This window comes from Phaseolus vulgaris, chromosome 2 (genome assembly GCF_051622355.1).
Source record: "Phaseolus vulgaris cultivar YP4 chromosome 2, ASM5162235v1, whole genome shotgun sequence".
Classification (NCBI taxonomy): Eukaryota; Viridiplantae; Streptophyta; class Magnoliopsida; order Fabales; family Fabaceae; genus Phaseolus; species Phaseolus vulgaris.
The window spans coordinates 29,857,719-29,883,834 of NC_143499.1; the positions used below are offsets into that span (position 1 = coordinate 29,857,719).

Genomic DNA, 26,116 nt, shown 5'->3' on the forward strand with positions numbered 1-26,116 from the left:
CATGGCAACCACTTTAAGACTGAAGTTCATAATAACGTGACAAATTATGATGTAATTCTTTGGTATTTTGCCCATGAAAATAGTTGGTAGTAATCACTAGCCGCCATTACCTTAGTAGAATAGGGAAGGAAATCCTGAGAAATGCATAGTTACAGATCACAAAATTAACGTGCCAACAGACAGAGCTCCGTAGTACAAAAAGCTAAATTCTGAAACTCCACGAAGTAATGTTGATTCAGATCAGAATGCAGGATACTTACTAAGTAATTATTAACTGCACAAACTTGATTATAATTGGTGAATTATCACTCAATTTATTTTTCTTTATTAGTTTCCTCATCTTTTTTTATAGTTGTTCTATATACTGATGAATAAATAAAATCATTCGAGTACAGAATGAACATTGAACAGGAATCCTCATTCTATTTGGATTAGCGAAATACTGATTTTCTTCACTACACCAAAAATATCCAAGATGATTGCTTAAATCTCAACTCAAACTCAATAAAACGTTTGAGCTGATGCATCTCCACTTGTTCTTCTCACATGTACACCAGAATTTTTGTCATAATGGTTAGCAGTGATATATCTTTTAAGGTCAATTCCCCTACTGCCACTGTGATTTTTGTTTTTGTTAGCATATAAAACTGCTTTATCTTCTGTGTCCTGCCGGAGCCTTCTACTTGCACCACTATCCACAAAGAAATCTGTATCCAAATTATCATATGAGGAAGATGCCACCATGTTAGATGAAAGCCCATAGTGGCTATACCAATTGGGTCCCACCTCACCAAATATGTAATCCGAGAAGTCAGCGGAACTGGCTGAGTCCTTGATACTTGCAGTACTACAAGAACTTGCATCTGAAGAGCTGAAAAGTGAGCTTTCACTAGAAGAATCCACCATTGTATTTCTTACCCCATGCTGGAATCTCCATTCTTCTGGATATACAAAATCATGGCTCAAGGAATCTTCGACATCATTCCAGTTCGGGTACTTGCCATGCTTCTGCTGTAGGTAGTGAGAATTACCGCTTGTAGCCATGGAATTTGATCTTGTTTTAGAAGTAGCAGGAATAGCTTCCAAGTTCCTCCTCTTGAATTTTCCAGCAGAAGATATTGCATTGCTACTTACTAAACCCAGTGGCTTAGGAGAGTGCCTGAAGATTTTTAAAATTAGCATAAAACAATGATATTATTAATGCTGAAATATTCTACAGAAATAATAAACATATCTAGCAAGAAATTATACATCAACATCCACAGGCCTACTACCTTGCATAAAGAAGCATGTATGCCCTTTCCGATAAGACTCTGGACAATTCGACAGGTTCTACCTAAATAGAAGCACAGATTGCATCCTCAGTTTACATACAGAAATTCACCTAATAAATACATTGTGCAGATTTATATTGCCATCACTTTCACAAAATGAGCATCGTAAATATTAATAACACATGTTTAAGAAATAAAATTCAAATTGTATATCACAGATATTTTTCAAGAAAGGTTTAGGTATTTATTTAAAATTTCAGAAACAAAAGGCAGTAATAACAAATAAGAATTTATAATATTCTATGATGCTTCTGAAACTTAAAAAATATTAAAGAAGTGCTTTTAATAAAAAAACTTATTAGCAATTGACAAAACCCTTATAACCTTGTACTATGCCATGCTTCAAATTTAAAACTTAATCTTATAATTTACAAGAAGAACTGTGGAAGCTGCTGCTCACAAAGCATTTTTTTTCTCAAATAAAGACTCTAGGACTAATCTCCTGTTGGAAACCACTTCTGAAAAAAAAAAACACAAACAAAACGAGATTTCTTCCTAATTTTAGTTTTTTTTAAATTGATTCTCCATATATTGAAGATGAGACATGAGTAGCTTTCTTGTCATATGAAAAAGTAAGCACGTATGAAAATCAAAGCCAAAAATCAATTGCATAATTAATTTTTTATGGAAGGTGGGGTGGAGGAGATTTCAGACACAAAAGGTAAATCAGAATAAAAAGTCACCCTGCTGTCATCAGTCCTGAACCATTCTCCCTGAATGTTCTTCACATAACAGACATAATGGCCTGAAAATGCTGCATTCATAATATCCAAATGGACAACCACTGCATACAGGCTGTATAATGGAGATTTATCTTTTGTTCCACTCATATACGGAGCCATATCCAGGACCTCAGGGAACTGAACCGACTTGTTCAACTTCTCAAAGTTACCAGACTGCCAAAGTAGACATCAGAATATGCATGAGGTACAAAATATAGAAGTAAAGTAACACTATAGAGCAAAGTAACTAGATAACAAGTAAAACTTCAGAATTAATACTGGAGAGATGTACCTGGAATCGTTTTAATACGATGGTAAGAATATTTGGTGCCTCCAATACGGTCAACTTCTTCCGCGCTTTCTCATATGTTTTACACCTGTATAAGAAGAAAGAAACAAATTCAGTGATTTAATATGGAGTTTGCGCCGTACACAAAAAAGGAAAAGTAATCCTCAAAATACCAGTTTTGCCCCTTTAAACTGCATACATTTGTAGCACTACTTTAGTCTACATAAAACTGGAATAAAAAAATCCAGATGACAGACTTTGCATTGTGCTCAGTACCTAAAGTTCTGACAACCTAGTAAGTTCTGATTGTATGATCCTATGAGAAGAGGGAACCCTGGCATTCTGAGTTGTTAAAGGAAATCGTCAGCAAGCAGAACCAGTGGATTCACTATCTTCATTGTGAACTTGTGGGATCGTCAATTCTCAGCAAGGAAAATACCCAGACGATGGGTTGGATCCCAACCACCACTCTCTTAGACCCTGGCGTGCAGGATTGTTAACAGGGATCGTAGACAAGCAGGACCACAATCTTCATTGTCAACTTACAGGACTGTCAATTCCCAGCAAGACAAAGACACAAACTCTAGGTCAGATCCCTTTGACCCAGTTCTAAAAGTCCCTAAATTCCTTTTCTCTTCATTTGGGATCCCCTCTAGGACTCTCCCATTCTGATTTCATCATCTGCAACCAACAACCCTCATACTTCTCTCTCTTGCTGCCAACAGCAACCGCTCCTCTCTTGGACCCTGGTGTGGTGAATTGTTCGCAGGAATTGTCAGCAAGCAGGGCCACAGCAGAATCACAATTCTTCATTGTGAACTCATGGGATCTCTATTCCCAGATTCTGGATTGGATCTCTTTGACCAAGTTCTAAAAATCCCTAATATCCTTTTTCTCTGTTTGTGAGTTACATTTCATCTGCAACCAACAACCCTCGAACTTCTTTCTCGTGCTGCCACCACCACCCTGCCCACCCTTTGGCTGTACAAAGTGCAAACAGCTGATTCTGCACTCAGTCTCTTCTCTCGCTTAGTCTCTACCTTCTATTATTCACTGTGCCTTCTCTCACTCTCAGTCTCTGCTCCCTTCTTTATTGTCTTGATAATTTTGGACTAATCTAAAATTATATTTGGATTTTATGACTTGTTATGATTGTGATTTTTCAATTTAAGTTTATTTAATGCTGTCATTTAGCAGTTATTTTCTTTATATCTGTTTTTATGCAAATGCATATGTAAGTATACTTTTTTTCATTTTAGGTAGGAATGGAGGATCTTATGAATTGAGTAACTAATGTTCACCTTACCAAATTCTGGTTAGAATCTTGAGTTTAAACCATGACTATGATTGGACATATAGTTTAATGAAATAAAATTAGCTGAACAAAAACTGTATGTACCTAAATTGATGCAAGAAATTCGTTAAACAAACTACATCATAGTTAAGCCCAACCACAAGGTCCCACAGAATTCTTCTTCCACACACTACACAGAATGTTGTGGAAGCTTCTCATTTTTCTTGCAAGAGTGGCATTCCATCAGAGAGGATTGTAAATCCATCTAAAGATGAGTCATTTAAATCAACTTGACAGGATTCACAAAAGCCCAGAACGCCACTAGTAGAACCAGGATTTTAAATAGTGTGCTACAGACATGTAGCTGAGTGGACCCTGGCTGCTACAGGGACTGCCATAGAAGACAGTTCAGTATAGAAACTTTCACTTGTGAAATAGAAGCCTGAAAATCAATCAAAAGGCTGTTATTTCTCATTTTATCTCTCAACTCAACCAACACTTACGTGTACAACTATCTATCCCCACCCAGCACTTTGGAGACTAGTTTCCCTTTTCTGGCGACTGGTTTATCACTTTCTGTCAGTGTTCTCTTTTCACCGGCAACTGGTTTCTCTGCCTCTTTTTTCTCTGTACATTATTATTATTATTCTCTGCAGCATTTTTTGAGAATTTATATGTATATAGTATTCATGATATAAACTATAAAAAGAACTTCAGAATGGCAGCTATACTATAATGTATATAGTATTCACACACATCTGAAAAATACTTGCACATTTCTACAGCTTCTGGTAAAATTTTAATAGCTTTAGTAAGTTTAATGTTCTCTCAATAAAATCCCAAACTTAGCCTTTCAACAGGTTTAGGAACTTTCCTTCTATTACTTTCGAAGCTGCACACAGCTTTGTTTATCACTTTGTACACCAAATGGATGAATTACATAGTAAAACTACAGTAATTGCTCATTCAGTTTAGGAATTTAACTCGTTAGTTATAATTTATAAACTCAGAATCTGAATCTTGAAGATTTTATCATGAATTTTAACTTCAAAACATAAATTAATTAATAGAGTAGTCAAATTTAATATCTATGATCTACCATTAGAGAAAAGAAACAAAATTAAATTGCCACAAAACTTAGCCATAATACAAACAATGTATTATATTTGCTAAGGAAAAAGGAAAGAAAAGAATAACAAGCACGGGAACATTATAAGGTAAAAATTATAGGATAGACTGGAATTGGAATAAATGTGAAAACGGAAATATTAACAAACCTGCTGCAATTATACTTGTTATCTTTATCCAAGATTTCAGGTGCAGTAAATTGTCCCAGAGCCTCCTCCAAAGTTCCAATATCACCATCAATTTCAACAGTAAGATCCATCATTCTCTCATACCTCTCAGATTTCCCCAGGCATCGTAAGCACTTTATCTGCAATTTGCATAAAATATATTTTAATTTTTAGGAAAACTATCTTCTTACAACTCTGTAAAAGTTGAAACATGTCAACCTAATAAAAAAATAGACTTTTTTAGTAGTAACAACCTTAGATCGAAGATAACCTCCGAAGGTGTAACCAACTAGAGTTGTTTCTTCTGCCAACGGACTTGAAACACTGGCTTCCTTGAGGCAAACAGATTGCATTGTATCAACTGCACACCTGCCCAGTTGAGCAATTAATCGTGTAGAAAACTTGAGGTATAAATTCATGACGACGCAGCTTAAGCAATTATTTGCCTCACCTTAAAAACTCATGCGCATCTTCTTCCCTCCCATGCCCAAGATGGCTTCCAATCTTGTGTATCTTAGATAATATCCCAATTGGTGAAAGTGGAGAAATCCCTTCTTTTGCCTTCTGAATTAGATATTCAAACTCACATGTAAAACACCATCCCTTCTTTTGACCTAGTGAAAGCATTATGAATATTTAATTAATTACAAGGTCCTGATAATTGGACAAGTTGAAGCATGATGATATTATTAAGAGGAACTTGCATCGTTTTGAATGGAAGCCTTGAAAAAGATACGAAGTCAAAGGCCGAGTATATGCCAAGCACTGGAGAACAGCATTAGCGTAACAACTGCAGATGAAGCATTTCAATTAGCAAGGTAATAAATGTTGAATAGAGAAAAGCTACACAAACACGCACTGCCTGTGCCTCCCTTGAACTACATTAAACACAGCAGAGAAACAAGAACTGAATATCAGTATGAAAGTAGCCAGCCAGCATTAGCTACTAGAATGTTTCCTTGACGTTTTCTCAAAAGTTTCTTTCATCTCAATTACCACATCCTATTCTCAAAATTATAGGACTGTGCCTCATGAGTGTATTCAAAGAAAATTGAAGAAACATAATGCTCCAAATCAAACTAATCCAAACTCTTTCCTTCCTTCTCCCTACCAGAAGCTACATGGCCTATAACATATTATAACAATCAATAGGAGTAAAAAAGAACTCAACAATACCTGTTCCCACAGTTTGTAAGGCCAAAGGGGAATAGCTTCATCTTGTCATAACAGTAAAGTTCCACAAAGAGTTCATAAGGAAAGCCCATCTGCCAAAATTTTACAATTTCAAAATCAACAAAGACAAAGTTACTATGTATAATAATAATAATAATAATAATAGTTATCCCTAAAGAAATGAGTCAAAATATTTCAACCTCATTTTCAGCAGATCTTGAATCTTTTGAACTTCTAAACTGCTGGACAACTTTCTGCATTGATGTTTTCAGACCACTGCGAACATTTTGTGGCAGATTTGGAATAGCACTAACTTTTGTGTGTAAAGTATGACAATTGTCAATTTTCACACTCTTGGACTGTGAAAGAAAATCGCCCTTGGTAGTTGAGGATAGCCGATCACGAGAACTAGATGACAATCTTCGCGCTTCTCTGAATTTGGACAAATGTGATTCTTCTTCTACATCCTCAATTACAGCATATTTACTAGAGCCACTCAAGTAAGGAATAGTTTTGCATTGAGAGGTATCTGTTACTGGTTTTTCAAGAATCGCAACTTTTCTTCTGCGTTCATGGCTACCTAAATTTGCTGCCTCATCATGAGATGTATCGGATTTAGTTTTGGGAAATTTCGATTTCAGTCGAGTCTCATCATTAGTGTTGCTAGGATTTGTCTTGGTTCTTTTAATTGCATTAGAATCCTTAACTTCAATACTCGCATTACATTTCATGTTAACTGTCAAATCTTTGTTATGAGCGAAACCGACATTTGTATCAGCAGTAGTATCATTGCAGACAGGGTTTGTAAATCTGCTGTAACAGTTATCATCAAATGATTTTCTTGCACCAACCGATGGATCAAGACTGGAATACGAGTCATTGGAAGATGAGATACCAGCATGTGTTCCTTTAATTTCTGCAGAAAATCTAACCAAATTATAAACCGTAAGTGCATGAAATAATATAACGATACTTGTAATAATAAAACCAGTACCATGGTGACCAGACTCGGTTCCGGACACGGATGCTCTGTAAGAAATATTGTCGTCATTGATCTCCATGGTAGTAGTAGGAGGACAACATTCATCCTTATGGCCTTGCCTCCAGTGACTAATTTGACACTTACCCGAACTACAAGAAAGTACGCTTGTGAGAATGAATAACAACCATTGTAAGATATTAAGACGCTGAAATGATGACTAGAGAGACATATCACTGAACCGAGAAGAGTCACAGAAATATATTCAGGAACGCCAGCTACGTCAAAATCATTAGTAAAACTTCTAATTACAAAGATGACAAATCAAGCCTTTTCAACTTCAAACACAAAAGAGAAAAAAATTCAAAAATACAAAAGCAACCCCCCCTCGATACATTCATCATTTTTTTTTGTCATCAAGCTAAAGGAAAAGAAAGAACAATAGCTCCTAACTTCAGAGGCAATGCAAACACCTTAGTGCATATTTGGTCTCACAATGGGGAAGTGGTTTGTCATTATAAGTGAAAACCAAATAATTATAGTGCATGTTTGGATCTTATTTGGTGACCCTCGTTCTATAATAAATTCACGTCAAATTGCTCACAATAACGTATTCTACTTGATGATACATGTCTATGGCTGGTTAACATGATATCAGTAGAATCGGCATGGTTTCTCTTCTAAACGAGTATTCAATCATGAAATTACTTAACAGAGTTGAGAAAACAAGCCAAATTAAACATAAGACGACATACAAGGTAACCAATAACATTGAACTCAAGTCCCCGTCCAACAATAAAGCTTTTTCCAAACTAATACACAAGTAGAATCTCAATGCCCCTTGAAACCAAAGCACAAAATGACAAAATTCATGAACCCCCTCCCCCCTCCAAAACTAATAATCCCTTTCAAACAAAGAGCAACAGAAGAAGAGATTTCTTATTAATGGCAACCCATTTCTTCAATCAGGGTTTGCTACTCAATAGTAACAACACAGCATAGCAGTTCCAATACATAATCACGAAGAAGAAAAACGAACCAATATCTGACGGCCTTGCAGCGAGCACAGCGCATGGTGGTAGGCGCATAACACACCGCACATTGGTACCACCGAGAAACATTCACCGGAACCGGCGAAGAGTACTCCACCGGAGACGGCGCGACCGCCGCAGCAACCTCCATTTCCTCGACGCCAGCATCCTCCGGCAACCTCATCATGATGGAGTCCTCCCTTTTGGCCTCAGCATTCCTCCACACGTGCCGAATGACCGCAAAGCCAAAGGCCAACACCACGTACACCAAACCCTGAAACCCTAAAATCCCGGGTACCAGCATCGCTCTCTCCCACTGCTTATCCCGCACCCAGGAGCAGCCCCGAACACAGGATCCAGAGCGTCGTAATCCTGCTACACATAGATAGCCTCCGCCGAGAAGGGGGAGGGCGAGGGCGGTGGGCGGCGGGAGGAGGAGATTCCCGGCAGGGGCAGAAAAGGAAAATCAAAATCCTGAGAGGATGAGTAACGCAAGGAGCATGAGCGTGAGCATCGGAATGAAAAGAGTTGATTCGGCGGTGAGTTTTGGGGTCTGAAATGGTTTTGGATTCAGCTCAGACTGTGGAATTGCGAATATGCGACACAGGGATCTGTTTGTCGTTTCTCATGTACTCCGGGACTTGCCGTTTCCACATCCTTCTCTCCTTGCATCATTCTACAGTAACGTCTCAACTCTCTCTTCTCTTTACTATTTTTCTTTTTCTCTTTTTTTAAATGTCCAAACGTTACGTTGATGATAAATATAAATGCTAGTGGTAACGTTGCAGGGTTTGTCTACCACTGTTTCTCAACATTCAATTTATGGTCCTCGGATTACTATCATACAATCTTGTACTTCCAAACTCACATCATAACACCAAAAAAACATCTATCTGCTCTTTGCGTCTGCTAATAATACCACTATTATTATTATTATTATTTTTATTATCATTATTATTATTATCACTACTAGTTTACCACTGTTCAAATGCTATTATTTTTATTTATTAATGCCAGTTCAGTGCCACAAGAAGTGGGTCACTCACTGCCTGTGCCTTGTCCTATGTATTCCCAACACGGTAAGAACCAAATACATATTTTTTTTTTCTTAATTTAGTTTAGGATATGTAACTGTGAGTTTCGAATTTAATGCAAACATCGATAATTTTTGGGTGTTTTTTTTTTAATAATTTTAAATGGTAAAATGATTATTTAGCTTTCTGAAATACCATAGTGGTGGTTGTGTGATTTTAAAGAATGAATATCAGCTGTGTGAATTCGCAGATTATTTTATAATACCTTTGAGTAGTTAATGTTCATATTTTGGGAGAGTGAAAATGAAAAGACTATTACTATGTTTAGTTTGTGTCTGTTTTTTAACGAATAAATTTTGCTGGTCAATAATGTAGGTCCGTGTTCTTCTTGGAGGTAGCAAGAGAATAAACGACACCTTACTTTCTAAACAAATGTAAACGTACGAAAAAGTTACATTTTTAAAGTTTTGAAAAAATGTCAAATATTTAGTATGAATAATAAAATGTAATTATAGTTTAATGTATTAAGTATCTCAGTTAAGAATAGTATATGTTTGTTTGGATTAAGTTGTTACTGCAGAATGATAGGAACTTTATTTTGGACTATTGAGGGAGAATTAAGAAGGGAACATTCTTCCCTTTTTTATTGCTGAACAACATTCTCCACTTTAACTGTCACGGGTAAAAGAGCATCTCTTGTTCATTGGTAGACCAATCACTTCAGTTTTCATATGATGGGCTACCATAATTTTGGGCCCAATCAATGTCATGTCCATATACATGAATCATTACTTCTTTTATTTTCGAAGCATACCATTAAAAAAATCATTAAATGCAAGACTTTTCTTTCCAAACTGAATCATGCAAGGCCTTGTTCCAGGAGATAAAAAATGAAAACAGATGAAGCATGTTCCTATTGAATTAACCTTATCTTTCCTTTTTTACGTCACATCTTTAAATTTTTCACATTTCTATGATAAAAATTAATGTACTCGGAATTGTTAATTTAGATTGTAACACCACAGAGAACCTTATTTTGGTATATCTTATTTACACACAAAATGGAAAGCAATGATCTATATTTTACAATGCATGTCATTTTTCTCTTCATATATCACCAAATAAGGCCATGTTACTATTTGAACCATTATTTAGTTAGAATGAATGGATAAATAGCATCGGATCCAATTGAGGAAAGCTAGAATAATTCTCACTGTATTACGTTCACAATAATTATTCAATGTTTTACAATTGCTACACTAAGAATAATTTCCTAACATTTTTGGACCTTGCTTGTGGACCATAATACAAGGGTCAGTTAGGTATTTCAATCAATGTACATGTGAGATTGCATTCCATGAATCCATTAAAAAATTGTTCATAAAGACTTATTATTACATAATATAAGGTTGAAGCTCGTCATTAAAAGAGAGTGGGTGACAAAAACAAAGTATACACTTATAGAAAAAATAAAGTATACACTTATAGAAAAGCAAGGTGTTTTATTTTTAATTCGAAAAATTCTAAACAGAGTCTTTGCTTGGTTAAAAAATTAAAAATATTAAAAAATATTATATTTTTACCAGATATTTATAAAATAAATTGTTGAAAATGGTGAAATCTTCTTGTTAAGTTTTGGTAGCTTTAATAATGATATTTAAGTACTTAATGAAAATATATAGGTAGAAGACTTTTCAACCTTCAATTTAATAAAAACACAAATAACAGTGAAAATAAAATGTTGATATTTGTTTGCTTTGCTGAAAACACTTATCAACAAACAATAAAAAAATGTTTTTCTTTAATTGTGTTTCTTGTAGTCCATGCAATTCATGGGTAAGTTGAGATGTTACTTACTAGAATTGATTATCCTTTTGTGACCAAATTATATAAAGTCGACTATTTGTGATTAAGTTATAAATGGTCGATATGACAAAATTACATAGTATGAACTCTTACAATTATGTGTTACGATGAGCGTACAAATTTGTAATAACTTTGTCTTTTATTTTGATATATTTGAATCTAATGACTTCATTCAACAATTATTGCATTTATTAGTAATTATTGTACAATATCCCTTTAATGTTATTCTTTATAAGTAATTGTGTGAAGGAATGATTCATTAATATTTTTTTAAAAGATGTTTCGTGAATACCAAATATCATAACTTGAAATTATATTTGATTCTCCAAACATGTCATCCAAGGATATTAAAAAAACACACATAAATCTATTAAGATTATTATAAAAAAAGATTTAACCTTATTTTTTTCTCAACTTTTTGTGGTCAAATATCCAAAGAAATTATATAAATTGCACAACTAAATAACAAGTAGAAAAAGAAAGAAAAATATAAAGAAAAGAGATATGGTAGAGAAAAAGAAAGTTAGAGAGATGATATATAGAGAGAGAAATGAGAGATAGTGGAGAGAGGGAGAAAAAAAAAGTTTGAAGAAGGAAAGGGTAGGTTATGGTATTTGTAGTTTTTTTTTCTTTTTTCTTTTTTGGTTGAAGTAAGTCCCAACACTTCTTTCTTATCTTTTTTTATTTTTTTTAAACAAAAAAAAATTATTTATTTTTTTATGCTTAAACTTTATATGATAAAACACAAAGGTTCTAATGAATTTAACCTTAAGATTTTCTAACACATATTCAAAATTAAATATGGATAAAATATAGTTATTTAAAAATAAAGATGTTACTTTGAGAATATGTTTTATCAAAACCTTGCTAATAAAAATTCTATGGGATAAAAACTTGGTGAAGAAAAAGGAGTACATAATTCCATCATGAATAAACTATAATAAGTTTTTAAATGTGTTTCGTTCCAAGTTCTCGTAAATTTTTCAAACAATTATTCCAATTTGTAGGTTTATTTTGTAAAGAGTCGACAACATTGTTCAAGTTGTCCAAAATTATGGTTAGTTTTCAATCATTTCAATATTGTTGACTTTCATCGACCTTTAACCATATAAGATCACATTTGTAGAAAACTTGTTTTGTACAATTTATGTCTTAACATAAAATGATTCTACTTCTTCTTCGTGAATATGTGCATTTTTTCTCAAATTTCATTAATGAGATTGAGCTTATGTCTTAACATAAAATGATTCTACTTCTTCTTCGTGAATATGTGCATTTTTTCTCAAATTTCATTAATGAGATTGAGCTCAACTCATAAATTGTTGTTTCTTTCTTTGTCGAAAAGTTGTTTTCACCAAGATGTTTCACTTAAATTGACTAGAATCATGGCATCAAGTATGAAATTTTTTAAATCAAGTATAGGATGGGAATAAATATGTACATATTTACCTGGTACATCTTCCCATTTTAGTGCCCAAATTCATCCTCGTTTTGAATTACTAAAACTCTATTAGATTATTAGGTAACCTAAAAAAATATTTTCATTATTCTCCTTGGTCCTTTGTTTCGTTTCATTTAAAGAACCATTTTTTTGCTACATGAGAAATAGAACGACTTTGTCCATGCCAGTTCTGAATCAGAATTTTGCTAGATACATGCACTAATTTCGTTCATCAGTCAGAAAAAGTCGGGATTCGATCTCCATGAAAGGCTAAAGGAACATAAGCGAATCATCTTTCTTTCTATACCACCCAAATAAGAACAAACTCTATACAGAGTGATTAAGCCTTAAATGCTACGGCTTATAATAGGACCCCATATCCAGGTTATAAAAAAATACAAAAACTAAAAAAAGAAGAAAAGAAAAGAGGACTTGTAACTTTTTGTTTGAAAAGTTCTGTTAGGTTCTTATCTTAGTAGCACGCAATCAAACTCATGCGCTGTTTGGGGGAATGCCTTCTCACATATGAAGTTCCAATAAAGCAAGTCATCTCTATCTCTATCGAAAGCTTAAAGTACCGGAGGGAAATAACTTTCAAATAAAGTTCTTTATTCAATATTCATTGAGTTCACTTAGATCCTCGAGATACTTTTTCTTTAAGCACAATCTCAATTACACTATTGTGTGATTTTGTTCAAATGATGTAATGCATTTTGGGAAACGCAAAACTCACAATCATTGAATTAAATCATTTTTATATGACACACATTTGATCATTTATACTTCTTTTTAATATTTTTATTTATTTATTTTTTATCATGGGAGGATGTCCAACTCTTAATTTTGAGAATTCAATTGTGCAAACCATTAGTTTATTAAGTAATCTAAAAAATGTATATTTTATTTTTTTCTTTGGTTCTTAGTTTCGTTTCATTTAAAGAATATTTTTTGTTACACATTTTTTTATTCAACCGTTTATCTCATTTGATATCCACTAAGTTCACTCATATCCTCAAGGTACTATTTCTCTTAACATTTGCAAAAATAATAGATATTTCGTAGTTGTACTTAAATTCAATTATGTCTAACTCTTTACTCTTATCTATAATTCATTTACATTTATACAAATGTTATTTGACACTATTTTAAGATTTATGCAAATTCCTTCCTTAATATTTATCTTATTCACATTAAATTCTTGGTAAGATCATGTTTCACAAAGTTTCAAAATCAATACACCACCTAAACATCTCAAGGATATTTTCTTTCCTGAAAATAATGTCTCCATCATATTTCCACGTGATTCATAGTTCACTTCACATATCATATAATTATTGAAAATAAATATCCACTTTTACATGTATAAACAAACATTCACTTTTAAATAAACTAAAATCATTACGCAATAACCAAAAAAACAAAATCATAAGTTTTTTAACGTCAACAAAAAAATTTAACTTAAGCGAAAATCTCTTTGCTTGAGCAAAAATTAACCATAAAAGAGTGTTCAATTATAGTACTATTTTCGCTCAAGCAAAAATATGATTGAAAAGAGAGACAATTTCTATTCCTTTTTGCTTCATGGATCCGAGAGCAAGGTAAGTTTTTGGTTATATTTTCGCTTGAGCAAAAATGTGTAGCTTGAGCAAAATTTTGTCGCCTGAGAAAAAATATCATAAGTTTAAATAATATAACTAACTAAATTTCAAATATTTACCTAAAATCAATGCTTAATTTTGTACTTTGTAATACCTACAAAATTAATAGGATACTACCTTGTTGAGAATTTGACTTGTACTCTCATTTAGCTCATATGTCAACATACAAATCTATATGCTCAAGATTTTTAAATAGGATTCAACTCAGATTCAAGCTCACACAACCAACTTTCATTACTGTTTAAAACTTCAAATAATTCATAACACAACCCGACAACATTCAATAACCTTTTCAACATCAACATCAACTTTTAAATACCAAACTATAAAAAATACAATCTCTATGTTTTCAAAAGATATCAATCAAACAATTTTCATCATATAACATTCCTTCGAGAGAAATTTCAAATTGTGACAATGTCACCTTCACATCCAGATCATCTAGTATAAAGTTTTATTGAAAATATAAAACTAGTTTCCCTTATTTGAATACAATTATGAGTACTCACAAGGAGCTTCAACTCCTAAAGAAAACATGGATAACCTAACTTGCACCACTGAGTACTGATCAATGATATGAACATATCAATGGGACCCTAAACTAACAAAGACCAATCATAGGACCAAATATCTCATATGTAAGGCACATATACCTAAGTAACCAGGAAAACTAAAAAATGTCTCCAAGGAAAAAGGATCAAAATTGAACTTACTCTAATCAACATTTTGATCGTTCAATTTTGCTCTAATCATTGCTAAGAGTCCAAAGGTGGTCTTCAATCGTCAATATAATGGAGATTTTTTTCTAGAAAGAAGACAAAGGATAAGAGAATTCTTTTTATAGGGAGATGATGATTATTTTAAAATGAAACCTGAATAATTTTCTATTTATATGAACTCTTCATTTTAATAATAAAATATTTTAGTGTTATTTTAATTATACAACTTTTACTCTAAAACTATTTTCTAGGTCCATACATCTAAAGGTATTCAATACGACATTATTATACATTTATTGTCTTACATAAAATAGTTATTGACTTAAGTGTCAAAAGTATCTTTTGTAGACAATGTAATCTTCATGAGTATATCAGAAATATAAGGAGTTTACTATGAGAAGAATGATATAATCTTGATTGAAAATTTGAAGATAACAAAGGAAGGGAAATAGGGATTTGTGAGGTCTATTGGATCTAAGAAAAATATTTTTTAATAATATAAAATTTAGAGAGAGAAAATATTTAAAAAATAACATTTATAATAAAATGGAAAAAAAAAACATTTATGACCTATTTATAGAAATTTATTTAAATCTTATTTCTTATATTTATTTAAAAAAATTCTTTGTCAAAATTAATAAATTAAAAAAAAAGCTTAGAAATAATATAACATGATGAAAATTACTTGAAGTAAAATAAAATTTCATTAAGGAATTTTATAAGATCTTTGAATATCTCTAATAATAGATTATAAAAGTTTCTTGTTAATAAAATATCTTTTTAATGAAGTTTTTAAGTATATGAATTTCATAAAATTTTAAAAATTATTTACACAAATAAACTTCTTTAATTTTAATGAAGTCATGTTTTAGATTTATATTAAAAAGACTTTGTTAAATTTTAAGCAACTCCTATATTTATTATTAATATTAAAAATATCTTATAAGTACTCATTTAAGATTATTTAAACTTCGACGCACTTCCCAATTTTGAAAACATAAAATTAAGCAGAGAAAACTTTGTCTCACGTTTTTTCTTCCAAACTCTTTTTCTAGGTTTTCTTCCACCTGGATTGAAGCTGATTTCCCAGGAATCACCGACAATTTTGATTATGGAATTGGGCATTATTGTAGCATCTCTATGCAAGTTATTATTTTAAGTGAATATTTGGATCTACTTTCATAATCTATGTTCTCATATAACTACTTCATACCAAACTTGTCATAATAACATAAATCATTTTTGCAAGTTAAAATTAACTTATATAGAATTTATGACAGAATTTTTATAAATTAATTTTAACTTAAAAATATTTTATTTTTATTTTTTTCATTAATGTTACGTATAAGTTTATGATATATTTAAGAGCCAATTATTAATAATGAAAGGTTGACATGACTTTTTTAGTTATTAGAATGTGCTCTGATACTATATAAATAATGTAATATCCCTAATTTTTTATGCATATATAATAAAAGTAAAACAAATACTATTTAGTGTTTAGGGTTTAAAAGAAATACTATTTACTTAACATATGAATATATATAATTATCTCATAATTGTATTTAAAAGAAAATATCCTCCTTCATAGGAATTTTAATTTATACTTCAAAAGTTTTAATTTGTTACCCATATATAATAAAATAAAAGTAAAACCAACATTATCTATTTAACATATGAATAACTATCTCATAATTGTATCTAAAAAAAATATCCCTCTTCATAGAGATTTTAATATATACTTTGAAAGTTTTAAAAACAAACAAAGTTTTTCAAAATTAAAACTATCACATCCTTCAGCTGCTCACTTAGGAGCTCTATTACCTGCAATCTCATATGCTCCCGTGTACAACATGATCATAACAGATAAAGAAACAGGGTAAGCTAGTTATAACAAAATTTTCTATATAATTTAAATTTCAAATTGATACACAAAATTCACAAATTCTCATACAATTTCTCAAACATTTCACATAACCATCAAGTGTCTATCAAAATTCATAAATCATCTTTCACATGTTCGACTTCTACTTCCGAAAAACTCGTGTATTGAAATTAGAATCCCGAGACCTGCACCTGTCATACTACTCGCTGTGAATCCACACAACCATGCACATAAACATCTCAATCTCATTATCTAGTATGACAAGGTAAACTCATATGACCTGAAAGACCATATTATATTTCAAACCCCAGACAAAGTCATATGAACCTCCATCGACTCTCACCAACTTAATAACTTCATTTATGCGATTCCATTATATCAGTAGAGTCAGAATGTCTTATTACGGGTCTGACAGATCAATACATCCTAACAACAATCTCAACACGATATTTCCTTTCCTGGAAATACTATGTCTTGATCACACTTTCACATCATTCCATATCTCATGTAACACATTAATACACCATTCAATCACACCAAATATTTTAAATTTTCTAAACAATCCAAATCTATCTCAAAATTCACTTAAACACATAACTAAGTTCCAAATATATGCTCTCTAAATCAATCATCTTCTAAAATCAAACATCTCATCTAAGTAATTCAACAAAATATTTAAAACAGTTCAACTCATTTATATTATCATTCAAATACTTTCAATTCTCAATCACAAACACCTTCAACAACTTATTCATCTTAAAATCAATATAAAATATTCAAAATTAATTATTTCAATCAATATATTACTTTACTATTCAAAAGAGACAATAATGCAAGCAAAAACAATTGACATTGGTAACAACGTCACCCCACATCTAGAATCTTCTAACCTAGGGTTCTATTTAAAAATAAATAAAACTAGTTTCCATTATTAGACAATCTCGTAGAGTTCACTGCCAGACTCTGATCGTCAAAATGATGAGGGAGAAGGTTAAAATTTCAGAGGGAATGAGAATAAAGGAAAAAGGGAACAAAAATAAACTTACTCTATCAAAACAGGTATTACATACGGATTATATGTAATTTCTGGCGTCATGGAGCGGGAATCAAAATTTTTTCCGTATGTAATTATATACGGATATAAGCACCATAAAATAAAATTAGAAGTGAATGGGATTCGAAGCCAGGTTCTTCAGCAATCCTTTAGCAACCCTTCAGCAACCAAGTAAAACTTAACCACTACACCAAGCAAATTCTTTAGTTTTATTATGATTTTTATTATACTTATTATTATTAATAATACTAACAATATTAATAATAGTAACAATATTAATAATATTAATAATAGTAACAATATTAATAATATTAATAATAGTAACAATATTAATAATATTAATAATAGTAACAATATTAATAATATTAATAATAGTAACAATATTAATAATATTAATAATAGTAACAATATTAATAATATTAATAATAGTAACAATATTAATAATATTAATAATAGTAACAATATTAATAATATTAATAATAGTAACAATATTAATAATATTAATAATAGTAACAATATTAATAATACTAACAATAATAATAATACTAACAATATTAATGATACTAACAATATTAACATATGAATCACATTTAATTTATCTATAATCTACTTGAATCTAAACATAATTTATTATATTATCTATTAGTATGAATCAAATTTAATATATGTCATACTCATAGTCATCATATTACCTATTACATTAAAATCAACTATCATATTAATTATTATTTTACGATCATATTGACTTAATTAAGTTCATTATAGGTAGTTGGTTTTACTTGTGTGTTATAGTAAAGAATATTGTCAACAAACAATATTATCTTTTAACATAAAATGATGACTTTTACATTAACTATTAATTAAACCTCTAATACAGATTACTAGTTAGCATACCATTATAGTTTAAACTATATTAATTATTCCATAAATCTATGTAAAAAGTTGTTACTAAATAACCCTTTCTACTAATATATAAATCATAATGACAAAGTGATTAAATAATTTATAATTTAAAATATTTTAAAAATTATACATTATATCAATTTTAATCTATGTAAGTAAATATTTGAAAATAAGATTTTTTTTATCGACAAAGAATAAAAAAAATTAAACAAAACATTTTAAGGATATTTCAATCCTTATACAAGAATCTCAAATCAGAAAAGAAGTGTAAGATACAAGCATCTATATAGCCATCTAACAAAAGCTTCACAACTACCTATAATAACCTATATTTGAAAATAAGATATCAAATAATTTTATATTAATATATATATAATATGAAAGTAAATTTAAATTTAACCATGAGTTTTAAAAAATTAATGATTAAATAAAGAAATATATTAATCAATATATATGTATTTATAGTATTAAAGTTATATTAATATTATATAATTTCTTTCTTTTTCTCTCTATCTATCTATATCCGGATAAAAGTAATATTACTCAAGTCAAATAAAATTACTATACACACACAATAAATATCTAAATGTATATTTATATCAAAATTAATATTAATAATATGAATATAATATTGATAATATGAATATAATATTAATAATATGAATATTAATACTAATAATATTAATACTAATAATATTAATACTAATAATATTAATAATAATATGAATATTAATACTAATAATATTAATAATATTAATACTAATAATATTAATAATAATGTTAATAATAATATTAATAATAATATTAATAAATATTAATAATATGAATATAATGTTAATAATAATATTTATTATAACATTAATAAATATTAATAATATGAATAATATTAATAATAATATTAATAAATATTAATAATATGAATATAATGTTAATAATAATATTAATTATAACATTAATAAATATTAATAATATGAATAATATTAATAAATATTAATAATATGAATAATATGAATAATATTAATAATATTAATAATATAAATATTTTATTTTATTATTATTATTATTAATTATATTAATATGTATAAATTATATTAATATGTATAAATTATATTAATATGTATAAATTATATTAATATGTATAAGTATAATAAAAATGATAATATGACCAAACAACCTGTTTTATATATGGATTTTGGGTCTTACATACGGATTTTGACTGTATGTAATTCCAATTTTTCTTATAGTGGGAAAAAGAAACTTCTAGAGAGATGATTTTTTTAAAATGAAACCTAAATAACTAACTTTATATTTATATAGCTTTTTTTTCTTTTAATAATAAAATATTCAAGTGTCATTTTAATTGTACCATATCTACTCTAAGACTATTTTTTTCGGTCCTTACCAATAATTGATTCATTTGAATAAATACAAATGTATAAGAGATAAATTCTTAAATAATTCTATCATAAAATTAAAAATTTGGCATACCCAATTATACCAAAATATAAGATGTCATTTAACTAAAATAATCCATAACCTTTATACACTTTTATTCGTCATCGATTTTAATTCTTAAACACTCTCACCAAATTATAAATAATATAATTATATTAACTTAACAAGTTGTCGCTTTGGCCGAGTGGTTAAGGCGTGTGCCTGCTAAGTACATGGGGTTTCCCCGCGAGAGTTCGAATCTCTCAGGCGACGATTAATTTTTTTATTTTTTATTTTTCCACTTTTATTTTTTATTTTTCCACTTTTATTTTTTATTTTTCCACTTTTATTTTTTATTTTTCCACTTTTATTTTTTATTTTTCCACTTTTATTTTTTATTTTTCCACTTTTATTTTTTATTTTTCCACTTTTATTTTTTATTTTTCCACTTTTATTTTTTATTTTTCCACTTTCCACTTTTTTTTTTATATTTCTATCTTTGGTTGGGTTTTGAACTTGGTTAAAGTTATGAAGAAAGAAATTGAGCAATGATATATGGACAACTTGCTCCACTATACAACTCTTCATTTATTATATAAAAAAAAAGGTATTTTTGTTATTTCATACAAAAGTTGAAATTTTAGGTAAAGAAAGAAAGTTGTATACTGGAGCAAGATTGTCATTAGATCATTTTCCAAAAAAATTTGCAGCAAAGGGCCCACAAGTGCGAGTTTTGGGTGTTTGTACACAACAGACAAACATTTTTACAGTCAGAGATTTTTACAGATGAATTGGGAAGACCAGTAATCCAGCAGGAAATTAATAGAGGAACAATGCAAAGATAAAGGGGAAAACAATCACAGGAATAATACGATTTTTTTCTGTGAAATTGAGCAGTTCTGGTTTTCACAAAAAAAAATAATTCTTCATTTCTTGATATTCCGTACAAATAATTCTTAGGATAAAACTTAGATCACATGTTAAACGACTTGAATCACCTCCATTCAACCTAACAAAAATCCCTAACACATTTTAGTATACGTATTTAAAATTGGTTTATTTTAAGAACATAATTTTTTACATTATGAACCATCATGGTTCTGGAAGTTAAGGATGTTCCTCTCAAGCTTGGGAAAAGATCTTGATGTACTTTTAGGTAGGGAAAATGTTAGTTGAGGCAAGGTTTGGCCAAAGGTTTAAAGATTCTTGTGTTGATTCTTTCTTGGCTCTTCCAGCTTTCTTGGAGGATTCTTGGAGATATAGTTGACAGAAGCTAGTTTAGGCTAGGTAAGGTTTTTCTTGGTTGAAAACCTGTTACCCTGTCACTCCGTTGCCTCAAAGCTCATGAAATTAAGGGCAAGTTCCTAGTAACCATGGTAAAGTTTAAGAATAAAAAAGTCCCAAAAAGCTTATCGTTTTGGTCAAGAAGACACCTTCCAGCCATTTTCCAAGAACATAGTATTGCAGTGTTAACTCTGTCCCCACATTGTTAATTCACTTTAAATCCTCCTCCTAACTTCTAACTCTTCCCATATTCAGTTTGAACCTCCCATTCTTCCTTACAACAATGACCAACAATATTGAAGCCTTTCAAAAGTCAATATCAAAACTCCTAATCCATCCCTTGCTGTGGAGACTCACGGGCTTTGGGTCAAGCATAGTTGGGTTCAGCTGTTATGGTGTCAGCCCCTCTTTCCAAGGCATGTTCGGACACTGGAACCCGCTGAAGATCGTCGTGTACGGCGTGGTAAGCTCACTTTCTTTTATCTTGATGCTGTTTGTTCCAAGATGCAGATGGAAACATGGGAAAAGTTTGTTGTTGAAAGCACATGTTGGTTTTGTGGTTTTAATGCTTACCTCTCTGTGGTCGATTTTGGAAGAGCACTTGGAAGAAGGGAAAGTGAAGAAGAGGTATGGGAAAACGATGAACCTGACTTCCACTGGGGCGTTTGCCTTGATGGCTTTGAGCTTGTCGAGACAACTCCAACTTGGATTCGAAGTTGGTGTGAGTAACTTCTTGGTTGGATGTTTGTTGGTGACATTGATGAAGATGAGCATAAAGCTAGCTCCAATTGCCGCATTATTCTGCTATCTGCTTCTGAATGTTCGTTCCATTTCTGATTTCTTGCTTGGAATGCGTGCACGTAGCGCCGCACAACATGCAGATGACGAGGATACTGAATCTCACCACCAAGATACGGACGATACTCATGATGATGAAGAATTTGGTGGCTATATTGATGACCAATTGGATATTGATAAAGATGCTTTTATTCAGCAATTTTATTCAGTTCTTTTAGATCTCAAACTCAGTTCTTTTAGATCTCAAACTCAGTAAATGAACTTTCTTTGACTTTCATCAACCGAAAGTCGAACTCATTCACAGGATACTCACAAATTAATACACCTTAATAACAATCTCAACACGGTATTTTTTTTTCTGAAAATACTATGTCTTGATTACACTTTCACATCATTCCATATCTTATATAACACATCAATACACAATTCAATCATATCATATTTTAAACTTTTTCTAAACAATCCAAACATATCTCAAAATTTACTAACTAAGTTCCAAATATATGTTATTTAAATCATTCATCATCTAAAATCAACAATCACTTCTCATCGAACATCTCCTTTTAAGTAATTTAACAACTATACCATAATTTTAATTACAACAATGATACATACTTAATATACTTGTCATCCATGTCATATAACATACAAGAAAATAAAATAGTCATAAACTGGACACAAAGTCATTGTTCCTGAAGAAAGGCGATCAAATAACAATCTAAAATACACTGAAAAACAGGTGAAAAAATTACAAAGCTACAAGAATGAGATGCATTTACAACCAAAACATTGGCTTTTGAATAAGATTGAAAGATGCAAGCTTGATCACTGTTGAACTAAGTTCAGTTTTTCAATATATATTAACTCAATCCAATAATACAATTCAAATTATTCCCTATATTATGAAATAAATACATGGATAGAAATTTAAAGTGCTGCAATGTGATCAAATGACCCTAAAATCCACTTAGCTATCACAAGGTCCACTATTCACCAAATAAAACAAGATTTTTTTTCCTCAAGTTTACATGTAAAGAAAATTCACAACTCTAACCAAAATTCTTATTCAGCTTTATTAGCACAAGATCCACATGTAATTGGTGTCATGAATGCAAAGGTTCATAAGGAAGCAAAATTGTAAACATATTCTCACATGAATTACATAAAGTGGTTCAACTTCAACCATTTCAATCAATATATATTACTTTACTCTTAAAAGAAATAATCATGCAAGCAAAAATTGGAGATGGTGACTTCGTCACTCTCATATACAGATCTTCTAACCTAGGGTTCTATTGAAAAGAATAAGAGTAGCTTCCTTTACTTGAACTTTAAGCAGATGCTCACTAAGAGCTCCAAATCTACCAAAAGCCTAAAGGTAATTAACCTGCACCACAAAGTCCTCATAAAAATCTAAAACTAGGACCCTAAGTTAACAAAATTAACCCTGAAGCTAAAAGAATCATATGCAAAGCATAAACCTAATAAGATCAAAATTAACTCAAAACAAAAAGGGTTCACTGCCAGGAGTCGGCAGACTCCGATCACCAAACTGATAAGCGAGGAGGTTAGAATCTTAGAGAGAAGAGAGAGAAAATGAAAAAAGAGGAACAAAACTAAACTTACTCTATAAGAGATTCTGATCGGACAGTAGTCTGATCATCAAACTGATGAGTGAGGAGATCATAATTTTAGAGAGAATGGACAAAAAGGAAAAGGGAAACTTTTAGAGAAATAGTGGTTTTAGAATATATGGCCTTAAACGAGTGGGGGTTGAATGGTTTAAGAGAGGTTTTTGAAAACTTTTCAATTTTTAACAAAATTCTTTGTGTGAATCCATAACAGAAATTTGGTTATCCAAGAATATAAGCACTAAATCAGCAAAGCAACAAAAAAAAATCTGTTGTTTCTTCGAAACAATCAGTTGTTTATATCAGAAAAGCTTAAAACAAAATTTAAATGAATTTAGGGTAAGAGCTACATCCAGTCCCTAAAAAACTACTGGGTAATCCACTAAGTAATCAAACCAGATTACAACACACAAACCACTAAAGTAGTGACCTTAAACCCTTAAAGAAACACACTTCCTTTGGCGAATCACACACCAAGAGTATTGATCTTGACCACCTCAAGAGCACATCACACTTGTTTATAGAACAAACTGAAATCAATACAATTGTAATCCTATTCCACTCTCTTTGAAAACCCAAAGCTGAATGTTCAAATCTTGAAATCAACTTTTTCACAACTGAAAAACTCAAACATGTTTCTCTTCACTGTTTGAAAATATAAACAAACTATTTATATTTTCCAAAGATTGGTCAAAGCATTTAATGAAGGAGCGTATTCAATTGAAAATCATTTAAAGCACATTCAACAACCAAAACAAAATTCTATTAGGATTTTCAACCGATTGTTTGGTTTGGCAGTTAAGTCAACCAAACTAAAACAAGTTTTCAACCTTTTCAAAAACTCATAAGAGTAAAACAACCGGTTGATTCGACAAAAAAACAGGTTGTTTTTCACTTAGTTGGAAAAACACTTTATTTTTTAAAAGGTTTTAAATCACATCAGTTTTAGATTCAACAAAGGAGTGGATCACATCCTATTCTACCAAGATCCCTCCCAAAACACAACAACAACAACCTTGCATCAAACAAATAGGATTTGAATTATTCAAAGCACTTGATCACTCTTGATCAACAAGTGGTTCTTTTAAAATAAAACCTGAATCACTGAATTTTCTATTTATATGTCATTTTCATTTTAATAATAAAATATTTAGGTATCATTTAAAATATATTACTTCTAATCTAAGGTTATTTTCTAAATCTTTACAATTTTTGCAAGTTAAAATTAACTTATATAAAATTTATGACAGAATTTTTATAAATTAATTTTAACTTAAAAATAATTTCTTTTATTTTTTTTCATTAATGTTACGTATAAGCTTATGATATATTTAAGAGTCAATTATCATTAACTTTCAGCTATTAAAATGGGTCTGATACAAATAATTGATTCATTTGAATAAATACAAATGCATGAGATAAATTTTCAAACAAATTCTATCATAAAATTAAAAATTTGGCATACCCATTATACCAAAATATAACATGTCATTTAACTAAAATAATCCATTAACTTTTATACACTTTTATTCTGCATCGATTTTAATTCTTAAAGACTATCACAAAATTGGGTTGACTTAGCAAGTTGTCTACTTGGCCGAGTGGTTAAGGCGTGTGCCTGCTAAAGTACTCGGGGTTTCTCCGCAAGAGTTCGATTCTCTCAGGATTCATTCTTTTATTTTTTATTTTTTATTTTTCCACTTTTATTTTTTATTTTTCCACTTTTATTTTTTATTTTTCCACTTTTATTTTTTATTTTTCCACTTTTATTTTTTATTTTTCCACTTTTATTTTTTATTTTTCCACTTTTATTTTTTATTTTTCCACTTTTATTTTTTATTTTTCTATCTTTGGTTGGGTTTTGAACTTCGTTAAAGCTATGAAGAAAGAAATTTGCAGCAGAGGGCCCACAAGTGTGAGTTGTGAACTGGGGAAGGTTGAGTTGCATCCTCAGCCTGCACCAGACATCACCTCTCACTCAAATCCTTCTTGATATTTCATTTAAAAAAAATCATTAATATCATGCAATAATTGCTTTTAAAAGTTAGTTCAATTCCATTTTTCATATTCAATTTCAATAAAATAATCCCTCAATATATTCCTATTATTTTTGCACAATATTCTTATTCTCTGAGACAAACCATTGGTTGCAACTGTGACTGTACTGTACAATTCACTTGCCCATCATCTGAACCACTCCTTCCTGGGATCTTCAACACAATGAATGCATAAGCCACCAACAAAATTACGCAAAGTCTGAATTATTATTTTTTATTCTTAGTTAAGTAGTCA

The 26,116-nt window shown here is 30.5% G+C and overlaps 2 protein-coding genes and 1 non-coding gene across 4 annotated transcripts; 2 read left to right on the top strand and 1 right to left on the bottom strand.

Annotated features, from left to right (window-relative positions):
- Positions 1-403: 403 nt before the first annotated feature.
- Positions 404-9,025, bottom strand: UBP17 (ubiquitin-specific protease 17). 2 transcript variants are annotated; one of them, XM_068613018.2, is made up of 12 exons: positions 8,126-9,025; positions 7,102-7,238; positions 6,308-7,023; positions 6,111-6,199; positions 5,639-5,724; positions 5,386-5,548; positions 5,189-5,303; positions 4,917-5,074; positions 2,349-2,433; positions 2,018-2,230; positions 1,275-1,336; positions 404-1,159 (listed from the first exon to the last, which is right to left on the bottom strand). In XM_068613018.2, exons 1-12 carry the CDS (start codon positions 8,419-8,421, stop codon positions 502-504), a joined length of 2,778 nt encoding a protein of 925 aa, XP_068469119.2. In that variant the 5' UTR covers positions 8,422-9,025; the 3' UTR covers positions 404-501. The 2 variants fall into 2 exon arrangements, 1 of the variants encoding a protein (XP_068469119.2); XR_016518609.1 differs by lacking the exon at positions 404-1,159 and having other exon boundaries at positions 5,189-5,295; positions 8,126-8,927.
- Positions 9,026-20,302: 11,277 nt separating this feature from the next.
- On the top strand, positions 20,303-20,384 carry TRNAS-GCU (transfer RNA serine (anticodon GCU)). The gene has a single exon. It is a non-coding gene; the product is annotated as a tRNA-Ser (tRNA).
- Positions 20,385-21,638: 1,254 nt separating this feature from the next.
- Positions 21,639-22,449, top strand: LOC137809346 (uncharacterized). The gene has a single exon (XM_068610471.2). The coding sequence runs from the start codon at positions 21,679-21,681 to the stop codon at positions 22,447-22,449; it is 771 nt and encodes a 256-aa protein (XP_068466572.1). The 5' UTR covers positions 21,639-21,678.
- The last annotated feature ends 3,667 nt before the right edge of the window (positions 22,450-26,116 follow it).

Excerpts from the sequence above, each read along its gene's own strand:
- UBP17 (XM_068613018.2), bottom strand. The coding sequence starts at position 8,421 with ATGCTGGTACCCGGGATTTTAGGGTTTCAGGGTTTGGTGTACGTGGTG. Across the intron at positions 1,337-2,017 it reads TCAGGACTGATGACAGCAGG|GTAGAACCTGTCGAATTGTC; the intron begins GTGACTTTTTAT and ends GCTTCTATTTAG. Across the intron at positions 1,160-1,274 it reads TACATGCTTCTTTATGCAAG|GCACTCTCCTAAGCCACTGG; the intron begins GTAGTAGGCCTG and ends AAAAATCTTCAG.
- LOC137809346 (XM_068610471.2), top strand. The coding sequence starts at position 21,679 with ATGACCAACAATATTGAAGCCTTTCAAAAGTCAATATCAAAACTCCTA.